Consider the following 22114-nt stretch of genomic DNA (forward strand, 5'->3'; position numbering starts at 1 on the left):
AAAAAAAAAAAAAAAACCATTATTAAAGAATGAAAATTCTTATATTTAAAAAGAATCACATTCTTATAGAATGATCAATTCCGTTACTATATGATAAACAAATATATTTTTTAGTTTCATTGAAATGATCAATTTCATTCCGCCTTCAATCTCTTCATACCAAACGCTACCATTATCTAAAAGTTTCAAATGATACAACATGATTGAATGAAATTTTAACATAGCAAAATTCAGAGACAAGTGATTGAGATTATGAGACAAAATTTAATCCTACATTAATACAAAATCAAAGAACTAATATTATTTTTAACGACTGAAACTGATACAAGAACATAAAACATAAAACAGATGCATAAAATAACGTGTCTAACATATATTATTGTACACACCTAAGGGTGCAAATGAGCCGAGCCGAGCTCGAGCTCGAGCTCGATTAACTTATGAGAGCTCGGGCTCGAGCTCGGCTCGATTCGAGCTTTGTTTTCAAAGCTCGAGCTCGGCTCGTTTATTATCTATTAATTAGTATATTAAATAAAAATAATATAAATAATAGACTTTTTAGGCTTGCGAGCTCGATAAGTAAAGCTCGGGCTCGTTTACTAAATAAGTTTATTTTTAGGTTTGAGGTCGGCTTGTAAACAAGTTTAAATAAGCTCGGCTCGACTCGACTCGGCTCGTTTACACTAAGACTCGATAAGGCTCGACGAGCCTAACGAGCTTCACATGTGAGGCTCGAGCTCGGGATCGATAAACAAACGAGCTTTGTTTTGAGGCTCAAGCTTGGCTCGGGCTCGATAAGGCTCGGCTTGTTTCGAGCTTTTTCTCGAGCCGATCTCGAGTAGCTCATGAGCCGCTCGGCTCGTTTGCACCCCACACCTAAAATATATATAATTAAAATAATTTCATTTTAGTTACTTCACATTGAATAAATCTTCTCTACTCAACAATCTTTTGTAACCTTCTTTACCAAACATTATTTTGTAATCATCACACTAAAATATTGTTACGTACTTTATAATAACAACAATATAAAAAGAAAACCGTCAACAAATGGCATCGTTTGCGTGTTTGTATCAACACCAGTTTCTCAACTAAACCAACAACATTAATGGCGCCTCAATCGCCTTAAAACCTCACAATTCTCTTCACTCCGGCCACCGTCCGCCGCTCTTCCGCCACCGTCACCTCCTCAATAAGGTATTCCTTCAAATTCCACGATTACCGCCAGTTTTTCCGTATTGTATTGTCCGTTTAAGATAGAGAGTGAGGTTTCTGTTGATGTTTGTGTATATAATTATATGTATATGTTTATATATATGTGAAGTAGGTGGAAGATGAGCAAGGTGAACTCGTCAAATATGGAATTAGACCTAGATCGACCTAACATTGAAGATTATCTGCCTACTGATTCAATTCATGAACCTCTCGGAAAGCTTAGACTGTAATGTTAAACTTTCATTCTGTTTGTATAGGCCTGTATACGAATTGAACTAACACGAAAATGTGTTTGTTCGTTTTAACTTTAACCGAACACGAATATATAATCGAATAAATTTTTTTGTTCATTAAGAAAATGGGCGTGTTTGTGTTCGTTCGTTTAAAACCTAAACGAACAGTTCACAAACATAAACGAACGAATATGAAGGGACGTTCATGTTCGTTCGTTTAATTAAATGAACAAAATTTTTTATTCACGTCCGTTCGTTTATTTAAATAAACGAACGTAAACGAACTTCCCGCCGAACAGTTCATGAATATTCGGGTTGTTTACATGCCTACTGTTTTTATATGTGTGTGTAGCTGTGTGTATTATATTGTTATTTGAATGAAGTTGTTGATCAAGTGAGTGGTTATTATGTTTAGGCGTGATTTACTGGACATTTCACCCACGCTAAGGGAGGCAGGTGGTGCCATTGTCGATGCAAGTATCTTTTCTCTTTTCTTTTGGGGAAATTTGTATAACTACAATTTTGTCATGTTTATTATATAACTGTCTGTATAACTGCATTGATAGTTACCTCGTGTAAAATTATGTTCCATTTGCATGAAAAGAAATTTTAACATATTGCATACTTTTATGAACTCCACCTTATTGTATTAACAAGTGTGTTAGTTCAATGCTACAAAGTCCTTGTGATGACGGGAGTAGTGTTGTGCTATTACCTTATTTTAGTTCCACTGTACTATTCATAATTGACCAACAAAAGTTTCTGTGTTCATGAACAGGACTCTTTTACGAGATGTTTCAAGTCAAATCCTCCAGAACCTTGGAATTGGAATGTGTATTTGTTCCCCCTGTGGTGTTTAGGAGTTGTAGTGAGATATGGAATTCTTTTCCCTGTAAGGTTGGTATTCCTGCCACTCGAGTACATTTCATTTGAATTTTAAGTAGTATTCCGCCCAAGGTAAATTATGCCTGAAGGCATCAAGATGTTGATGTTAGAGTGATTGTTCAGATTAATTTTTGAGTAAAGTAAATGGAGTCCCTATGGTTTACCCAAATTTTGGATTTGGTCCCTAACTTTCCAAAAGTACACGGATGGTCCATTTGGTTTGCACTTTGTAACACATTTAGTTCCCAACTTTGCCTAAAAGTACATGGATGGTCCCTGTGGTTTGCACTTTGTAACGCATTTAGCCCCTAACTTGGAGTCTTGGACTTGCTGAAACCTTTAGATTTGTTAGCTGGGGACTAAATGCGCTACAATGTGCAAACCACGGGGACCATCTGTGTACTTTTGAAAATCTGGGGACCAAACTTGAAATCTTGGTAAACCACAGGGACCATTCGTCTACTTTATTCTTAATTTTTTATGCTTTTCATGTCATATAAGCCAATGAAGGGACAGTCAAATGTGGCTACCTGGTCAATGTATTTTTTGTTAACTGCTTTCAGTTCAAGATCTCATTGAGGAATATATAACTGAGCTGTTGTGTACTATAGATTAATATATTGTTTCATGATCGAGTGCTATTACTGTATTTGCTGTTATTACAAGAATAATTATGAAAGGCTAGTCTATTATCTGTTTGCTATCGGTGTTTTTGTGCTTCTTTCTTTTATTCTGGTATGTATACAGCTAATCATCTATGCAAGATGTCCATCACAGGCTACTATCAAAGCTAGACCAAATAGTTTTTGTTAGTCAAATGTGTGCAAAAGAATATATTTCACTTACAAGGGAACACGAAAACAAGGTTACTTGCCTTAAAACCCCATAAGCATACCATATTGGTTATGAAAGAATGAGAATTAACATAAAAGATAAATTAGTTAAGGGATGCATAACTACGCATGTACAGTTATTTGGGTGATTGTCCGTTGATAACTTGATATTTTTAATGAATTTTTACTGCTGGGGTTTAATAGATTAACACGTGCAGTGGGTCTCTGTTAATGAGCAGTTTGTTCTTCTTGTTTCTTTTGCAGGGTTTTAATTCTGACATTAGGTTGGATAATATTCCTTTCATGCTATATTCCTGTGCATTGGCTATTAAAAGGGCATGATAAGTTGAAGAAAAGGATAGAGGTAAGAACCTTCTTATGGCATCGTTTCATATCAATGTGAAATAATTGTAGAGTTTCTGGAGTATCATACTTGACTTTTTGTTGCAAATAAACAGTTCTTGCACGCAACATCACACTTTTCACGGCCCAACAGTTATTGGCAAATTGTAGGAATGTAATTTAAAAAGACAATAGTAATTTATGCAACAAATAGCCACGTGTTGTGGTTAAAGAAGTCAATCCACACTTTTTTTAAGAATTGTTTGAGAAGAATCTAGCAATTTCTATTCAGATCTTAATGGGGTGTGTTTATTTGACATTCTCACTAGTGCTCTTTTGGTATTTTATCTTATATTTAGAGAGCTTTAGTGGAGCTAATTTGCAGCTTCTTTGTTGCATCATGGACTGGAGTTGTCAATTACCATGGCCCTAGGCCATGTGCAAGGCCCAAACAGGTATGTTTACACGGATATTTTTATTATTAAGAGAAAAATGCCCGGATAGTCCCTGTGGTTTCGCCTTTTTTCAGCTGTAGTCCCCAACTTTCTAAAATTACCTGAATAGTCCCCAAGTTTTCATTTTTTGTTCCCGGATAGTCCCTGGGTCTAACTTCAGTTTGTTTTCTCTGTTAAGAGGGTGTGAAATGACAAAAATACCCTTTCCTTAAAAGGCCAAACCATAGGGACTATCCGGGCATCTTCTTCATTTTTATTTATAAAACCCCACCACCACACTTCATCTTCAACCTCCACCCACCGTCACCCTCCACCCTCCACCATCACCACCACAATCACTCTCCAACATATGTATACAAGTGTTCAATGAAAACTGATTTTCAACACATTAGGACACCAGCCGAAGTGCAGGGATTTTTGCAGGCAGAGAAGTGCTACTTTTATACCAAAACAAGAGATTGCTTTTGAAGTGTTACTTTCAAACAAACTGACCACAATCAAGAAACACCGCTCACCACCATACACCGGTCACCACCACCTGCATCTTCGCTAACACAACCCTTTCCCACTCGAACCTACACCGCCGTAGTCATCCGGAAACGCCGTTCTCCACTACCATAACCACCGCCGTCACGCCTACCACCACCACCTCCGCCGCTACCGCGAGACTGCGGAGCGTTGGCGGTGATATTCCGGCCGTCGAGGCTCTGGCCGTGACATTCAAAACACCTCTCCTCTTTCTATATCCCTTCCACGGTGATATTGTTGGTATTGTGTTGAGAGAGAAAGGAGTAGAAGAAGATAGAAAATTTGATTGCTGTTGTCGATTGAGAGAGAGAAGCAAAGTGGGTGACGTCCGTTTGATTTTTAGGGTTTGGATGTTGTTGCAGAGAGAGATGGTGTAGGGAGTGATTGTGGCGGTGGCAGAATGATTGTTGGAGAGTGATTGTGGCGGTGATGGTGGAGGGTGGAGGAGGGTGATGGTGGGTGGAGGTTGAAGATGAAGTGTGGTGGTGGGGTTTTATAAATAAAAATGAAGAAATGCCCGGATAGTCCCTATGGTTTGGCCTTTTAAGGAAATGGATATTTTTGTCATTTCACACCCTCTTAACAGAGAAAACAAACTGAAGTTAGACCCAGGGACTATCCGGGAACAAAAAATGAAAACTTGGGGACTATTTAGGTAATTTTAGAAAGTTGGGGACTATAGGTGAAAAAAGGCCAAACCACAGGGACTATCCGGGCATTTTTCTCATTTTATAATCATTCCTATAAGAGGTTGAAACGCGATCTCCGTTATTCTAGAAATAAATTCTAACTGATAACTCATAAGAGAAGTACTCACTAATACGAAACAAACCCCAACAAGTCATGGCTTTTAAACTTAAAACAGAAAAATGGCTTTTTGAACCCCTACACAATCCTAAATGTTTGAAAAACGTCTTATGCATGTCACTGCAAATGTGTTTTGTTTATTGGCCCGCTTCCGATCAACAGCGCAAATTTCGTTAAATTCTGCCTCAAATACAAAGTTAGGCAAACTCTACAAGTAACTTTAAATGAAACGATTCATCAGGTTGAATGCATTGAAAATAGACGTTAGCCGAATCTCAACCCATTGGACAGTATACACAACCCAAATTGACCATTCACAAGTAAATAGTCAAATTTCGTCATATCTGCATGTTGTCTCTGATTCATTTATCATACTTGATGAATTAAGTTGTGCCTGATTGGTGGATAAGCAGGTGTTTGTAGCCAATCACACATCAATGATTGATTTCATCATTCTAGAGCAGATGACTGCATTTGCTGTAATCATGCAGAAACACCCTGGATGGGTTGGTACGTGTCCTTAATTTCTGTGTTAGATCACTCTATTTAGGGTTAACAGGTAATAAAAGACAGTGATGGTAAGTCTAAAATCCGAATAAGAACCAACAGTATTTCCATGATTAAAATAGGTAACAATATTATATCTGTAATTAGACTACTTTTGTACGGTAATAACTCATTAAGTGCAGGACTTATACAAAGCACTATCTTGGAAAGTGTTGGGTGTATATGGTTCAACCGTTCAGAAGCAAAAGATCGTGAAATTGTATCCAGAAAGTAAGTAAAATATTACGAGTCTTTAACTTTTTTAGATTTTCTTTATTTTCTTATATTGCTTCTTTAAAATGTTGTAACATACATGGGTTACAACTTTTCAGGTTAAGAGAACACGTTGAAGGGGCCGACAACAATCCTCTTCTTATATTTCCTGAAGGCACTTGCGTGAATAACAATTACACGGTTATGTTCAAAAAGGTACATAATTTTCCAAATTAGCACATAGTATAAAACTATGCAGTTAATATCGGTGATGTATCGGTTACATCGGTCCCCTAGTAAAATGTCGGTGTCATATATCGGTCAGAATATCGGTACCGATATTATTGGCGATATTGACCGATATATCACTGATATTACCGATATATCACTGAATTATTCATGTTAAATTGCTATTTAAATTCTGCATGATATGAAAATTACCGATATCCCACCGATATCTCACCGAGATAACCTATATCTCAAATATCGGTCCTTGACCGATATCCGATATATTACCGCATTAACCGCATAAGTATAAAATGATTATAATTCGATTGATCAGAATAACCAATTTTCAGGGGGCATTTGAACTTGGATCCACCGTTTGCCCAATTGCAATCAAGTACAACAAAATCTTTGTTGATGCCTTTTGGAATAGTAAAAAGTAAGAATTGTTCTTCTAATCGCAGTTGTTTTTTAGTATTTTCTTTTTATTAAGTTTTGTTGCATAAAATTGTTCTCCTTTTTTGCAGGCATTCATTCACAACACATTTGTTGCAGCTGATGACATCATGGGCTGTTGTGTGTGATGTTTGGTATCTAGAGCCCCAAAACATGAAGCCAGGAGAAACACCTATCGAATTTGCTGAGAGGTACAAACTTAAATTACATAAAGATGTCTCTAATGTTAGAAATGGTCTAATTTGTTTTTTTTTTTTTTTTTTGGTACTTTGCAGAGTAAGGGGGATCATCTCTGCTCGTGCAGGCATTAAAATGGTTCCGTGGGATGGATTCTTGAAATACTCTCGCCCTAGCCCAAAACTTAAGGAGGTCAAGTAAGTCGAATGTTAATACCTTCTTTTTTAAAGTTATCATCATCCTCATGAGTTTTAATTATATTTAAGTAGTTATATGTATATCTATATATGTGTGTGTATACGTAAGGAAGTCTGACGTCTGTTTGATAAAATAATACCATAGAATTCGAGTCCATTGTCGTATACTATGCATCTTTGATGCAGTCGTGAACCTAGAAACTATAATTTTTAACTTTAGTATGTTTTTATATGTGCAGATGGTCAACTTATAGTTTTGACCAGCCACATAAGAGTTTTTCTTTCATGATAGTGTCTTTTAGTTGATTAAATATTATCGTTGTATATATCATAGTTTCACTAGTTACCTTTGAAATGCTGCTGCAGACAACAAGCATTTGCAGAATCCGTGTTGCGTCGTCTGGAAGACAAGTAAGAGCTTAGAAACGAGTCATTTTCTATAAAAATTGCGAACGCATTTAATTATGTGCTGATAAATATATGTTAAATATAGTTACTTGTCTTTTATAACTATCAAAGGTAATTCATCTGTGATGATTTGTGTTCGTCTCTTTCCATATATAGTTAAACATTGTTCCACAAAATTATATATACATGTATACACACACACACACACACCCATATATGTGAGTAAGATGTTAGGAAGTAGATGTAGCATATAGTTGCGGACCTATGGCTTGCAATTGTCTGAATACTTAAGTTGAGCAGAAATAGACAAGCTTGATTGTGACTAACAATAAGGCCTAGAAAGTAAAGTGTCTTGTATCAATCATGGAAACTCAGAACGGGAGTGGCATTAATACGCCAGAGTGGGTTATTCAACGAAGTTGTAAGAATCATAGCGTCTTCACATGCAACTAGTGAAACCATAATTTTTTGCGTCATATCCATGTCAATAGGAAATATGTGAAGAGTTTGATACGCTAATATGAAACCATATATTAACTATGTAACAGGCCCATTGCTAGTACGACACATAAGGTGCGTACTTTTGACCACATACACATAATCTCCTAATCGAGGTGGTGAAAGTCTTCAAAACTTGAAAGCCAGTGCATAAATGTTGTTTGGTGAATCAGGCAAGAGTAGCCACAAATAGTGGTTACTCACAACTGGGCTAAAGTAACATTACAATTATATTGGGTTGAGGAGTCAGTGTCAAGAGATTAGGATGGCAGGAGATCTGGTGTCACGAGATAGGTCGAGTGTCAGTGTCAGGAAATCTCGATAGTGGGCTAATTGTCAGGAGATGAGAACATACCCTAAGGTTTTAAATTTGCGCGGTAATATAGTTGTTTCAAAACTATTTTTTGACGGCGAAGTATATATAAATAAACGAAAATCAACCAGCGGGAAGCTGGTAACACAGAACATGGTACAAAATTACACCAGGCATATCTCCAAAGCTAATAATATGATATAAATAAATGGCTAATGATATATTGCCAGAATAACGAATTTTCCATGTCTCTATGATATGTATTGACTTGAACAAGGTCCATGTGTGAAACTTCTTTGAGAATATGATTTGAAGTTAGTGCATCATAAAGGAATGAAGAAAAATCTTCCACTATAAAATAAAAGTATTTATTCTAATGTCAACTTATTGCATCAATACACAAAAGATTTTTGGAAAATCAAATATTTAGATAGATCACCTTCTTATTTGTTTGTTTTTATCCAACTAGTTTTTACTTATAGTTTTATTTGTTCATAACCTTAATATCTGGCATTCACGTATTTTGTTGAAGTTATTCATATACCCTTACGTTATTTATTTATTTTTTTTAACGGCAAATTTGGATCACTGACGGACCACTGGAATATCATCGTGCCACCAGCGGAACCACCCGATCATATCTATCTCCATTAGACATAATGTCTATACACCAATTCAGGAAGAAACCCAATAAATATGGGAAAACCTCCCCTTGTGGGAATCGAACCCATGACTTATTGGTCTCAATGCCTTATCTCATCCCTAAGATGCCAATAGGCTATAAAGCCACGGGCTATACCCTTACGCAATGTTTTAAAAACCGGTAAATACCGGCCGATTATACCGGTATTACCGTTTTCGGATTTAAATTCGGTCCGAAACACCCCGGTAAGTAGGAGAAACGGCATCAACTTTGTACCGCCGGTAAAATCCGGTATACCGGTTTGAACCGTTATACCGGTACCGGCTCAGGTCTGTTTTTGGGTTATGATTTTACTTTTTATCGGCCCATATTCATGTTTACTCTCAACTTTAACCTAAAATTTTAATATTTTATCTCCATCGATCAAAATTCAAAACTTGATTCATCAATCCATCATTCATGATTTGTTCCAAACTTCCATCATTCGTTCCAGATTTACATATACATCCAATTTTGGATTATTTTTTGAGTTGATGTTGTAATTTATGGAATTATACAGTTAACTAGTCAACCCGGTTGAACCGCCCGATACAATCCAGGTCAATCGGTTAAACCATTTTTGTGCCTAATCCGGTATGATTAAAAAATCGGATTTTAAAACATTGCCCTTATGTTCTGGTTTGACGGATTTTGAAAAGAAAAAAAAAACTGAAATTAGTTAATTAAGGTTTTGAAAAATGTAATAAACAAACTGGCTTGTTTGTTTCCATTGGCCGGATCTAAAATTAAACATTAAACATTAAACATCCACTTGGGAATAGCCCAGTGGTGTTGGTGAGTTTAGATAAAACTTAGGATAGAAGAGGTCAGGGGTTCAATCTCCATGGTATACAACGTTAGCCATTAAAAAAAAAACATTAAACAACTAAATAATAAAAGGTAAATGAACATCTCTAATAAATAAGTTTAAACTTAATAAAAAATTATATATTCATACTTGGAGGAAAATAGTATGATAAGAATGAGAATAGAATGGACGTCGTTTTTGACCGTTTTCCACTCCCATCACATTATTGACCAAATAGCAAAGAAGAGAATTATTTCCATCTCACATGCGTCTTTGACCAGCCAAAATATATTTTTCTTAAATACTTGTTTGATTCAAACTTTATATGATCAATGATTAACATTCATGATATATATCTATACTACTTTAATAAACATATATGAAGGACAACATGGTAATTGAACAAGGTGTTGAAAAAACACTTAATGCACAATGTACAACTGTTAAGGCACAAGAAAACACAAAACCATTTACCCTTTACACGGTTCTACATCTGCCGTCCAATTTTTTAACTTTCTCACACGGATCAAGATCTGGACCGTCCATTTGACTTCACACGGATCACCAATTGCTTTCTCTCTCATTCCTCACACATCTCACAAAACAACATCAGATCTTCTCTCTCTCTTCTCTCTCTCTCTCGGCGATCTAGGGTTTCATGAGATCTATCACCAGATCCGTTTGAATCTATCACCAGATCCGTTTGATGAGCAGATCTAGGGTTTCATGAGATCTATCATAAGCTTTATCTGGTCGGATCATGAAAGATTTTCGACCTGAAATTGTTGTTAGGGGCCACAATCAAACGCACAAGAGGTTGAGAGGTATGGTTTATGTGGTTTACTTGATTCTGGTACTGGATTATGTTGATGGCTACTGTAATTCTGAACTCATGGTTATAAACTGATACGAACCGACCCGTTAGTACCCGACCCGTTCGCATCCAGAAGACTCCAGTTCGGTTGTTGGACTAAGAGATTAGTCAAAACATTATCTTTTTTTTTATATTTGTTTGAATTATGCATGTAAGTTAGGAAGGTTGTTGCTTTCTTGTTTTGCATTTTTGATTTCGTCAGTAAGTTCCTAGTCTTTAGGAACAGACTTGCAATTTCCATTATTTAAATTGTACTTTGATCCCTTAGAGGTCATGGTTAATTTGATCAAAAGTATTTCCTTTCCTTTCCTTCTTTCTGGAGATTGGTCATCTCTAAGTAGACCTAACAACTGGTGCTTTCATCTTCGTTTATCATGCCTCCCAGACGCGATAACCAAACCCCTGAAGAACTCCTCACCTCCATGGCTGAAATCGTGTCCACAAACTCAGCCGCTGTTCGTGACCAAACAACCAAAATCGATGCCCTTGTTGCTCAATTGACAGCTCATTTTGAGCAAACCCAAACACTTATCACCACGCTCAACAAACCTACACAATCATCCCCTTCCGGCCCAAATCTATCCTCGCCGCCCGACCACAATTTCACTATTCGACCCCCTAAACTAACGTTAGCTTCATTTGATGGTACCAATCCTCTGGATTGGATCTTTCAAGCAAATCAATATTTTGATTTCTATAACATCGCTCCACCAAATCGTTTGAAAATGATTGCTTTCAATCTTTCCGGTGATGCGTTGAGTTGGTATAAATATCTATACAACAATAAGCTTTTAATGACATGGGAAGAATTCACCAAAGCGCTCGAAACCCGTTTCGGCCCGTCATCATATGCTAACCACCAAGCCGCATTGTTCAAACTAAAACAAACAAGCTCCGTTGATGCATTCGTCACAGAGTTTGAACGGCTTAGCAACTTCGTCATCGGGTTACCCCAAGATGCGTTACTAAACTGCCTCATTTCGGGTTTTCGTGACGACATACAAAAAGAACTATCCATTCACAAACCCCAAACTTTCCATGAAGCCGTTGGTTTGGCAAAACTCATAGAAGACAAGGCTATAGACTGTCAAATCCTACCAAAACCCACCCATACTTATTTTACAAACCCAACTCCATCCCACCCCACCTCTACCCATACTACAAACCTGAAAACCACCCGGCTGAAACAAACTCCAATTTCTACCCCACCTTTACTGCAAAATCCTTCCAAACCACCCGGAACACTACCGTTAACCCGCCTATCCCCAGACGCTTTACAAAAGAGGAAAGCGGCCGGTCTCTGTTTTAAATGCCCAGAGAAATACCACCCGGGTCACAAATGCAACCCACCCCAGTTTATGTTGATCGTTGATAATGAAGATTTTCGTGATGACCTTCCCCTCATAGACTTCACAGACCCACCCGACAACCAACTTCCCAATCACACAACACACGTTCAATCCACCGATTCTTCTACCCCTCAAAACCAATTCCTAGCCTTATCACCCGCCGCTCTGCTTGGTTTAGCCTCTCCTAAAGCACTCCGTATCACTGGACATATTCATGGCCAACCGGTTTCCATTCTCGTTGATTCTGGTAGCACCCATAATATTATTCAACCCCGTGTAGCCTCATTCCTTAGCTTACCGGTCACCGACATCACCTCCTTTCCGGTTATGGTCGGCAATGGAGAGCTATTACACTGTGCCGGGTTTTGTTCGGATGTGCAGCTTCACCTAGCTGGGAACCCGTTCTCTATTCCGCTTTACGTGTTACCCATTGAAGGAGCCGATGTGGTTTTGGGTATCGCTTGGTTGGGAACTTTGGGACCTATCTTGGCTGATTTTTCAATCCCAAGTTTATCTTTTTCACATGATGGTCATCAGATCACGTTGACGGGAGAGCCCCTTTCCACGTCTGTATCTCCTAGTACCATCCATCACCTTTTGCATAAAAATGCTATTGCTTCCATGCACACCATTGTATTCCAACACCAACCAAAAATAGTATCCCCCACACCACTGTCCCATGCAGACCCTCATGTTCAAGCTTTAATCCATGCATACTCTCACATATTTGACCAACCCACCAACTTACCACCCACCAGAAACCAAGACCACCACATTCATTTACAACCCAACACCCAACCCGTAAATGTGAGGCCATACCGATACCCACACTATCAAAAAGAAATAATGACGAACCTCATTACCGACATGTTGCGTGACGGATTTATCAAGCCAAGTACTAGTCCCTACTCTTCACCCGTCCTCCTTGTCCGTAAGAAAGACGGAACGTGGCGTTTCTGTGTCGACTACCGGGCTCTCAACACCGTTACCATACGGGATCGTTTTCCTATTCCCACCGTGGATGAGCTTCTCGATGAGCTACATGGTGCAAAGATCTTCTCAAAGCTAGACTTGCGAGCCGGTTATCATCAAATCCGTGTGGCACCAGAAGACACCCATAAGACGGCCTTTAGAACAACCGACGGCCATTACGAATTTCTCGTTATGCCATTCGGCTTATCCAATGCACCTTCAACATTTCAAGCTGCGATGAACGACATCTTTAGATCGGTACTTCGCAAATTTGTTTTAGTATTTTTTGATGACATTCTTGTTTATAGCAAGACTCCTTCACAACATTATCACCACTTACAACACGTATTCGAAACACTATCACAACACCAATACTTTGCAAAGTTTTCGAAATGTGTTTTTGCAGTTCATGAAGTGAGTTATTTGGGCCATACTATTTCCCAAACAGGTGTAGCAACTGACAATGATAAGATACAAGCTATTCAAAATTGGCCAACACCGACTACACCAACTGGGTTACGGGGTTTTCTTGGGCTAACGGGTTATTATCGACGGTTCGTCAAACAATATGCCCATATCGCAGCACCCTTAACCGATCTTCTACAACGCGTGAAATCTTACGAATGGTCATCAACTGCTCAACATGCCTTTGATGCTCTCAAAACAGCCATGGTTACGCTACCCACTTTGGCTTTACCTGACTTTTCTCTACCGTTCGATGTTACTACTGATGCATCAGACATTGGTATAGGGGCAGTTCTCTCGCAACAAGATAAACCACTTGCTTTTTTCAGCAAGAAACTTACAAAGAAAATGCAAAGCGCATCAGCTTACGTACGAGAACTTTATGCCATCACAGAAGCGGTCAAAAAATGGAGACACTACTTGCTCGGTCGTAGATTTCGAGTCTTCACAGACCATCGAAGTCTCAAACACTTGTTAACCCAAGCGATTCAAACACCTGAACAACACAAATGGGCTAGTCGCTTACTTGGATATGATTTCGAGATCCACTATAAACCTGGGAAAGAAAATAAAGTGGCGGACGCTTTGAGTAGACTTGACGATTCACAGATTCTCTCTCTTTCAACTCTCACCTTTCCATGGCTAAGTGAACTAAGGGACTACTATACCACAACTCAAGAAGGGAGAACAGTTATTGACAACATCAATGCGGGCCACATTTCTTTCACGGATTACCGCATTCATGACGGGTTAGTCTACGTTAATAACCGACTTTTCATTCCGCATATTCCGTCACTTCGTTTGAAATTATTGCAAGAGTTTCATGGAAGTACTATGGGAGGACACTCTGGAGTTTTGGCCACGCTCAAACGCCTTAATGGCTCATTTTTTTGGCCACAACTAAAGAAGGAGGTCACTGCATTCATAGCATCTTGTGAGATATGCCAACAAACCAAATATTCGACTCACAAACCTTATGGTTTTCTACAACCCCTTCCTATTCCTAACCATGTTTGGGAAGAGATCTCCATGGATTTCATAACACACCTTCCACCCTCTAACGGAAAATCCGCTATTTGGGTCATTGTCGACCGCCTCACGAAATTTGCCCATTTCATAGCTTTGCCCCACACATATACCGCTGTTTCACTTGCAACAATTTTCATGTCACAAATTTATAGGTTGCATGGTCTCCCAAAAACCATTCTATCGGACCGTGACCCGATCTTCATAAGTAGATTTTGGAATGAGTTGTTCCAACAAGTGGGAACGAAGCTGTTACACTCAAGTGCATACCATCCACAAACGGATGGACAAACCGAAGTACTAAACCGTTGTTTGGAATCATACCTACGGTGCTTTGCATGTGACGAACCGACTCGATGGACAAAGTTCCTTCACTTAGCTGAGTTTTGGTACAATACCTCTTATCATAGCGCCATTGAAATGACACCTTTTCAGGCTTTGTACGGCCGACCACCTCCTTCTATTCCACAGTACACTATTGGAAGCTCCAAGGTTGCTTCAATTGATAACTCTTTAGTCGAACACCAACAACTCATTGATCTCTTACGAGCTACCTTGCAAAAGACTAGGCAGCGGATGGCTGACCAAGCAAACAAGCACCGGTCCGATATAGCGTTCAATGTGGGTGACTGGGTTCTACTACGTCTTCAAATATACCGGCAGTCCTCTGTTGCAAATCGAAAATTTCAAAAACTTAGTCGCAGGTACTATGGTCCATTTAAGGTGATCCAACGAATTGGAAAAGTGGCTTATAAATTGGAACTACCAGTTGGCTCTCGGGTACACCCAGTTTTTCATGTCTCACTGTTGCGAGCTTTTAAAGGCACGGTCCATCCAGAAGCACATTACTTACCTGACGACTTCATGAACTATATTCGACGGGAACCGACCACCGACCTTGCGGACAAGGTCGATTTCGAAGGGGGAGATATTGATACGAACCGACCCGTTAGTACCCGACCCGTTCGCATCCAGAAGACTCCAGTTCGGTTGTTGGACTAAGAGATTAGTCAAAACATTATCTTTTTTTTATATTTGTTTGAATTATGCATGTAAGTTAGGAAGGTTGTTGCTTTCTTGTTTTGCATTTTTGATTTCGTCAGTAAGTTCCTAGTCTTTAGGAACAGACTTGCAATTTCCATTATTTAAATTGTACTTTGATCCCTTAGAGGTCATGGTTAATTTGATCAAAAGTATTTCCTTTCCTTTCCTTCTTTCTGGAGATTGGTCATCTCTAAGTAGACCTAACATAAACCCTATACATTTTTTCGAATCTTCTTATTTGTTTACGAACTTTTTGATTTTTCAGTTGTTCAGTGGATGATCCAGATCTCCGTTTAGCAGGTCTGTTAACTTCGTTAGTCCATCTTTATTTGTTGTTAGTTTCGTTTTGATTCAAGGTTTTAAAAGCCCTCTCATCCGAGTTGCATCATTCAATAACCTCATTCAGCTATGCACTTTCTGCGATTGTGGGGATCCTCTTTTCTACAATTTTCACCTTCTTCTTCGCATTAGGTGTGATTTCTTGTCCGTCTTCGTTAAGTCTCACCATTGTTCGGATTATTATTTTGGGGGTTTCTATGTTTTCCAATTTTATTCCAGTTTCATAGTAAGTTTATTGTTAATTTATTGAATTACAGTTGGGAATTTAGGGTTTTCATGTAGAAATATTAGGTAATTTGAATTGCTAGATTAATAATGATTTTTTTTTTCTTATTTTATTTGTTTGGTTCGTGATTGAAGTTAATTGTTGTTCAAATGGAAGTTTAGGTCAAGTTTATTTGTAAGCCAGATTTGATGACGATTTTATGTTATGCGGTTCTATGTTGACTTCTGAATTGGATTATCCAGGCTTCAATTTAAGATTCTTCAATTTTTTGAAGAACGGTCTAATTTACTCAGACACCTTGAGGCAACCAAAGGTAAATTTAAGATTCTTAAATATTATTGCATGTTTACACTTTTGTAATGAGGTGTTGTCCTAGGGCAACAATTTCCAAAGATTATTAACTGTTGCAACATTATTTGCGGTTTCAAGGTACACTTCATATGAAGGAAGGCATTGTAAACTATTCAACACAGATTATTTGAGGCTATTGTAGAACTGTTAAGTTGAATGGACACAATAATTAATCTTAATCAACAATTTTTTTTTTCTGTTTTTGTATTATTTTTTAAAGCATCTTATTTTTACGGACATGGTAATTGATGTTAATAAGCATCTTATATGTTTTATCTTTATAGATACCAAAGGCCACACAGTTGGTACTGTTTCGTTGCCAGGTTTGGACCCATTAGGGCATCTAGGAGAAGGTAACATTAAGAGCCCCTTAACTTTTCGAATATAAAATCTTAAAATAATTATAAATGAAAGTTGCGTCAACTGTTAGCCGATGGTTCCACAACCTTTAAGGTTTGTGTAAGTTCAAACATAATAGAGTTAGAACACCCGCTAGCTATGTGCGTCTGTTAAGGAAACATTTCACATTAATGATATTTTGGCTTATATTTTATGTTGGTAATCATCACCAACTCTTTAAGAAATGTGTTGATTTGTGTTGTTAGAACCCCCACCTCCACCTCAGCCTTCATCTCCACCCCCTTCACTACAATATTAATCGCCATAAGTATAATTATAGCCCGTGAGCCCATTTGGGCATGTTTTTTCTCAAGTGACCCGCTCAATTTGGTCATGACTTCCATCTTCATCGGATGTAAATACCTTGAGTTTTTGCAGTCAATTGAACTTGAATTTTGTAGTCACTGTGAGTGAAGTTGAGGCTTTGTATGAGCTTTTCAAGGAGTTCAGTAGCTCCATCCTTAATGATGGTCTCATGCACAAGGTATTTTTTTAACTTCCTTAATATGTTAGAGGTGATAGATTCATTGGAACCAAATTGTCGGTACTGTCCGCAAAAAAAAACATATTCTTATAGTTTCTCCTACACAGATATTTCTAAAACACATATTTTGAAGACATTTTAATATATTAAGATGCTACTTTTCTTTGCAAAACAGACTAACATATTAGTTCATTTAACAGTGTTATTTTTGAATGTGGACCAAAACAGACCCATTTACATCTACCGTACTTCTAGGATGACTCATTATGTTGTACCGAGGATTGGTAGCATCAAGCTTGACTCTATACAATTTATCATGAGAGAATGGACAAACTAAGATAAAATGAGTACCCCATTATAAATGGTTGATGTCACTGGACCATTGTCTTCTCCGGTCAAACTTACACCGACCAGCGCCATTCCTGGTGAGGGTTTTGTGGTTGTAATCTCTATGCTTGATAAAGTTCCCTGACTACTGAACTTGGTAATACTTTTATCTTCTCAAGATGTTATTGTGTCCCACTTTTATCTGTGTCATTAACTTATAATAACACAAATGTATTTGCAGAGGAAATGATGGTCGACATTCTCATGTTATGTATGCATACTTGATAGTGGAGGATGATTCTGCAAAAAAGGATAATACCAAAGTTACCCTAAATTTATGGAATACATGAAGAAAGTTGTCATAGAGTTGAGAGCATATCATTCTATTCTTTTTGAAATTGAAAGGTTAGTCCGGACTATGAAATTTTTTTTTTCATACTTATATGAGTCGATTTGTTTTTTTATTCTCTAATGGGTCATACTGGTAAAATAAAAGAAATTGTCTTAAAATAAAATGAGTCAAATGAGTAAAGTTTCCCAAAGTGCAATCTTTACAAACATTTCAAAGATGAAATTATGGATTTTGAACAAAAAGCGAAATTGACATTAGATTTTGTAACTAAAATATCATTGTCTAATATAATTTTTTATATAATATCTAAAATATCAAATTTGAAAATCAAATTTTTGGTTTGCGTCAAGTTTGACCTGGAACACGAATTGTTTAACACACCTAAGTACGAGTGAAAAGGTAAATTTTGTAAACAAATATGAATGGGTAGTCATAGTTGAATTTTTGGTCCATTTTGACCTTTCTCATGTTTGACCAAAAAGTCAGAGGTGGTCAAATCGGATTGGACATTCAAAGTTGCCTTAGTTGGTTCACTGGATTTTGGATAATAATATAAGGATAGTGGCACATGACAAGGATTTATCAACTGCAAAGGTGTAACCATACGGACCAAATTAGACTCCAAACCCACAATTCTTGTTAGAAATGGTGTAGTTTTTTTTTATATTTATAACATTCACATATATTATAGATAACTTATTTCTTATGCAACTTATGGCAGGCGAAAGATTGCTGCTTAAGGCATTGTTATATCTAGGACCATTTTGATAAGGACACACAGTGAGGAGGATAGGGACAAGCTTGCAGTTGCCAAGCACTATCAACCAAAATCAATTGTGCGTCAAGTGACGTGGTTCAATGGGTTATTTTCATAACAGCTATGACCGTGAAGTTAACTTATGAACAGGATACCAAGAATGGTGTGAGTAAACATCGGTTGATGTACTTTGGGAAACTTGTGGTTGTATATTGCTTGTAACGAGATACAAAGTCGTATCGAATGCATAAAACAGAGAACATTTTTTATGGTTGCATATCTTCATGATGCTTAGTGTTTCAAGTCTCTTGGAAGAAAAAAAATGGAAAACAAGATGAGTGTGTATGCCAATGGTATATTAAATCGACAATCCAATTATATACCATATGCTATTTATATTTAATCAAGGCAAATTGTTATATAGAGTAATAGTATGGCTATGGTTATGTGATTACATACTGTAGTCATATTTTTGTTTTATGCGTATATTGATGAGTTAATTAACTCATCCTCCTGTGTTTGGAAGGTCAATTTGGCAATTTGCTAAAGTTGTACCAAACAAGCAGAATATGCGGTTGAATGACTTTTTCTCTGTGTTAGGAGGATGGCACAGAAGCCTTCATTCGAGCAAATAGACAAAATTTTGAAACAAAGAGCCACATTGAGTAATTACCACTGGTGTAACCCATTTACTATTTTTAAATAATTGTGTATTTTTAATTTTATTTAATAAATATGTTAAACTTGAGATAATTGTATAATACTTTTGGTATATAAAATAGTTAATGGCCATTATTATACAGAGGAAAGTTTTTGTACAACTAATCTTAACTAAAAATATAAATTGAAGGAAAACTCAAAAAGACAAGGTGGTATTTTTTGTAATTATTAATAACTAAAAATAACCTAACCCCCCTAAAACCTAACATCAACCCCCCACCCAAGTTAAAATGCTAAAAATTAAACCCCCAAAAAACCTTAAAAAATAAAAAAAACACAAATTATTATTATTTTTTAATATTTTTTACTAAAAAATCGCTACTTTTAGTAGCAGCAAAATTTTTTTTTTTTTGCTAACAAAATGTAGCGCTTTTTTTATAAAAAATATACAAATTTTTTTTTTGTGTTTTTTAGGTATTTTTGTTTAAGTTCACATTTGTATAATAACTTTGACAGTTGGTGGTATTTACAAAAATGCCAACTTGTCTTTTTGACTTTTCCTTCAATTTGTATGTTTAGTAGGTTAAGTTTATTTGTATTTGATCTTTTGTCTTATTATATAACCGTGTTATTTACTATATTCAAAGCGATATGTGAAAATAACTTTTAACTTATATTAAAAGAGCATCCTTGACATGAGTATAATCATAGGAATTTCCTATGTGAAAATATTAAATAAAAAAAGGTTTTCTAACAAAAGACCATGCGGAGTGGGTGTGGAGGCTTTTTCATGCTAAGAACACCACCCCGGACATGATGTAGAGGTCGGCGTGGTGGTGAGGGCTTTTTCATGATGGGAACACCACCCCGGATATGTGATTGTTAAATGATGAGTTAGTTAAGGTCCATTATCAACGTGAGAGTTACATAAGTGCGCTATGTCAAACTATAACTTATAGAGCTTTAGTCTATACAGTATCATAAGAGCATTGATAAACTAACATGAAACCAGTACTGCGTTGTAAATTGTTACCACCGCCGCATCGCTCGGGTTTCGACTAGTAATTATTAATGAATATATTGAAGCAAGGTAAATAATATCTTAGAAATATACCACTTGATCGATCCAAAGAAATGCTTGTGCTTCGAATTCAACAACCGAAGCCGCAAAAAATATCACCCCTACTAAAGATGACCCCCATGTTGAATCTCATTGCAAACCAAGACTTGTGAGTTGTGACATAATCTTATAAGGTGAACAAACACTACATGAATCAGAAGCATTTCTCTCTAGCTCTAATTGTGTCACATGACTCGACTCTTGCACTTTCTACTTCTTATCATTCCATACGATTAAGTTCAAAGCCTTCTAATTCTTTCATTAGTAACCGGTGAGAACACACTCAAACTTGATTCCACTTTCGTATGACATGAAATTTTGAAAAAGGATCTGTATGTCAAACACTTTTTATATTTAATGACAAAATTTGTAACTTTCCACAACATAATCCAGGGCTCGTCCTGCTAGGCAAGGGCATAGGGCCTCCAAAATTTTAAAAGATCTGTGGGTTTGGTTTGGCCCAATCACTCTTAATTCACTATTACAAAGCTAAACCCGCTAACTGTTTATCGTTTAACTAATTACAAGATATCCAAAGACCAAATCTAAGCTGTTGTCACAAATTTGCACCAACAAACTCCCCCTTAACAATAGCTCGCAAAGGTAACTTCAGTCTTCAGAATCTCACAGTCTTTTGGTCTTTGGATAGCTTCAGCTTCAACAGCTTCTGTCAGCAACAGACTCCCCCTAAGCTGATGCATCCAATCACCAAATCTTCAAAACAGTAGCACTTGAGTAAACTCTAGTTTAGCATTTGAATAGCAATCTTCAACTCTTCAACTTTGTCTGCAATGTAGAAAGGAGGTTCTACCATGCATCCAATCAAACTCTCATCTTCACAGCAACTTCTCAGCAACTTCACAGCAACATACTGCTTCAATCTGTTTACTATAAAACAAACATCTCGAGAAACCATAAGAATTTTTCAACAAACGTTAAACAAATTATTATTATTCTTCAAGAGATAGTTAAGCAGTAACACAGATTAAGCACTTTCCATTCAGCACCAACACGCACAAATTTTAAACAAACACCTTATAACCTGCATGATTTGAAAGTTTTGAACCCACTTTCTAACACTGTCTCCCCCTATCGGTAACAATTCTTCCAAAAATAACAGTTTTCCATACATTGAGAATTTTAACAAAAAAGACACTATTTTTGTATTTTTGTATTTTCTGAAAGCAAGTAAATAACAAAAAGCAATAAACACTCTATTTTTGTGAGTATCACCGGTAAGAAGATCATATCAGCACAATCAAACTATTTCACACTTTTAATTAATTCTATATTTAATTTTTCGTGAAAAGCAGTTCAAGATGATTACCAGTATGTTTGTCCACTTAAACAAAATGCATGAACATTTCAAGTACCATTACCATATGATACGTTAAGGTAATATTATTACTGATATACTAGTGTGTCCCACTTCAGGATATACCCCCGCGATCAAGGTATGCACAAAGATTCATCGTAGTAGGTGAGTATACTGAATTCATCCGTTTTGTTTTTCAACGTTTAGATAATTGGTGAACAGGTCAGTACTTC

General features: G+C 37.0%; 1 protein-coding gene across 2 annotated transcripts; it reads left to right on the forward strand.

Moving 5' to 3' along the window:
* The first annotated feature begins 1037 nt into the window (after window positions 1–1037).
* On the forward strand, window positions 1038–7657 carry LOC110904838 (glycerol-3-phosphate acyltransferase 9). 2 transcript variants are annotated; one of them, XM_022150706.2, is made up of 13 exons: window positions 1038–1197; window positions 1325–1441; window positions 1864–1921; window positions 2227–2345; window positions 3431–3530; window positions 3868–3963; window positions 5712–5808; window positions 5988–6075; window positions 6177–6273; window positions 6636–6721; window positions 6810–6929; window positions 7014–7112; window positions 7479–7657. In XM_022150706.2, the coding sequence occupies exons 2-13, from the start codon at window positions 1335–1337 to the stop codon at window positions 7525–7527; spliced, it is 1116 nt and encodes a 371-aa protein (XP_022006398.1). In that variant the 5' UTR covers window positions 1038–1197; window positions 1325–1334; the 3' UTR covers window positions 7528–7657. The 2 variants fall into 2 exon arrangements, with proteins under 2 accessions (XP_022006398.1, XP_022006399.1); XM_022150707.2 differs by having other exon boundaries at window positions 1328–1441.
* Window positions 7658–22114: the final 14457 nt, after the last annotated feature.

Source organism: Helianthus annuus, chromosome 12, assembly GCF_002127325.2.
Source record: "Helianthus annuus cultivar XRQ/B chromosome 12, HanXRQr2.0-SUNRISE, whole genome shotgun sequence".
Taxonomy (NCBI): Eukaryota; Viridiplantae; Streptophyta; class Magnoliopsida; order Asterales; family Asteraceae; genus Helianthus; species Helianthus annuus.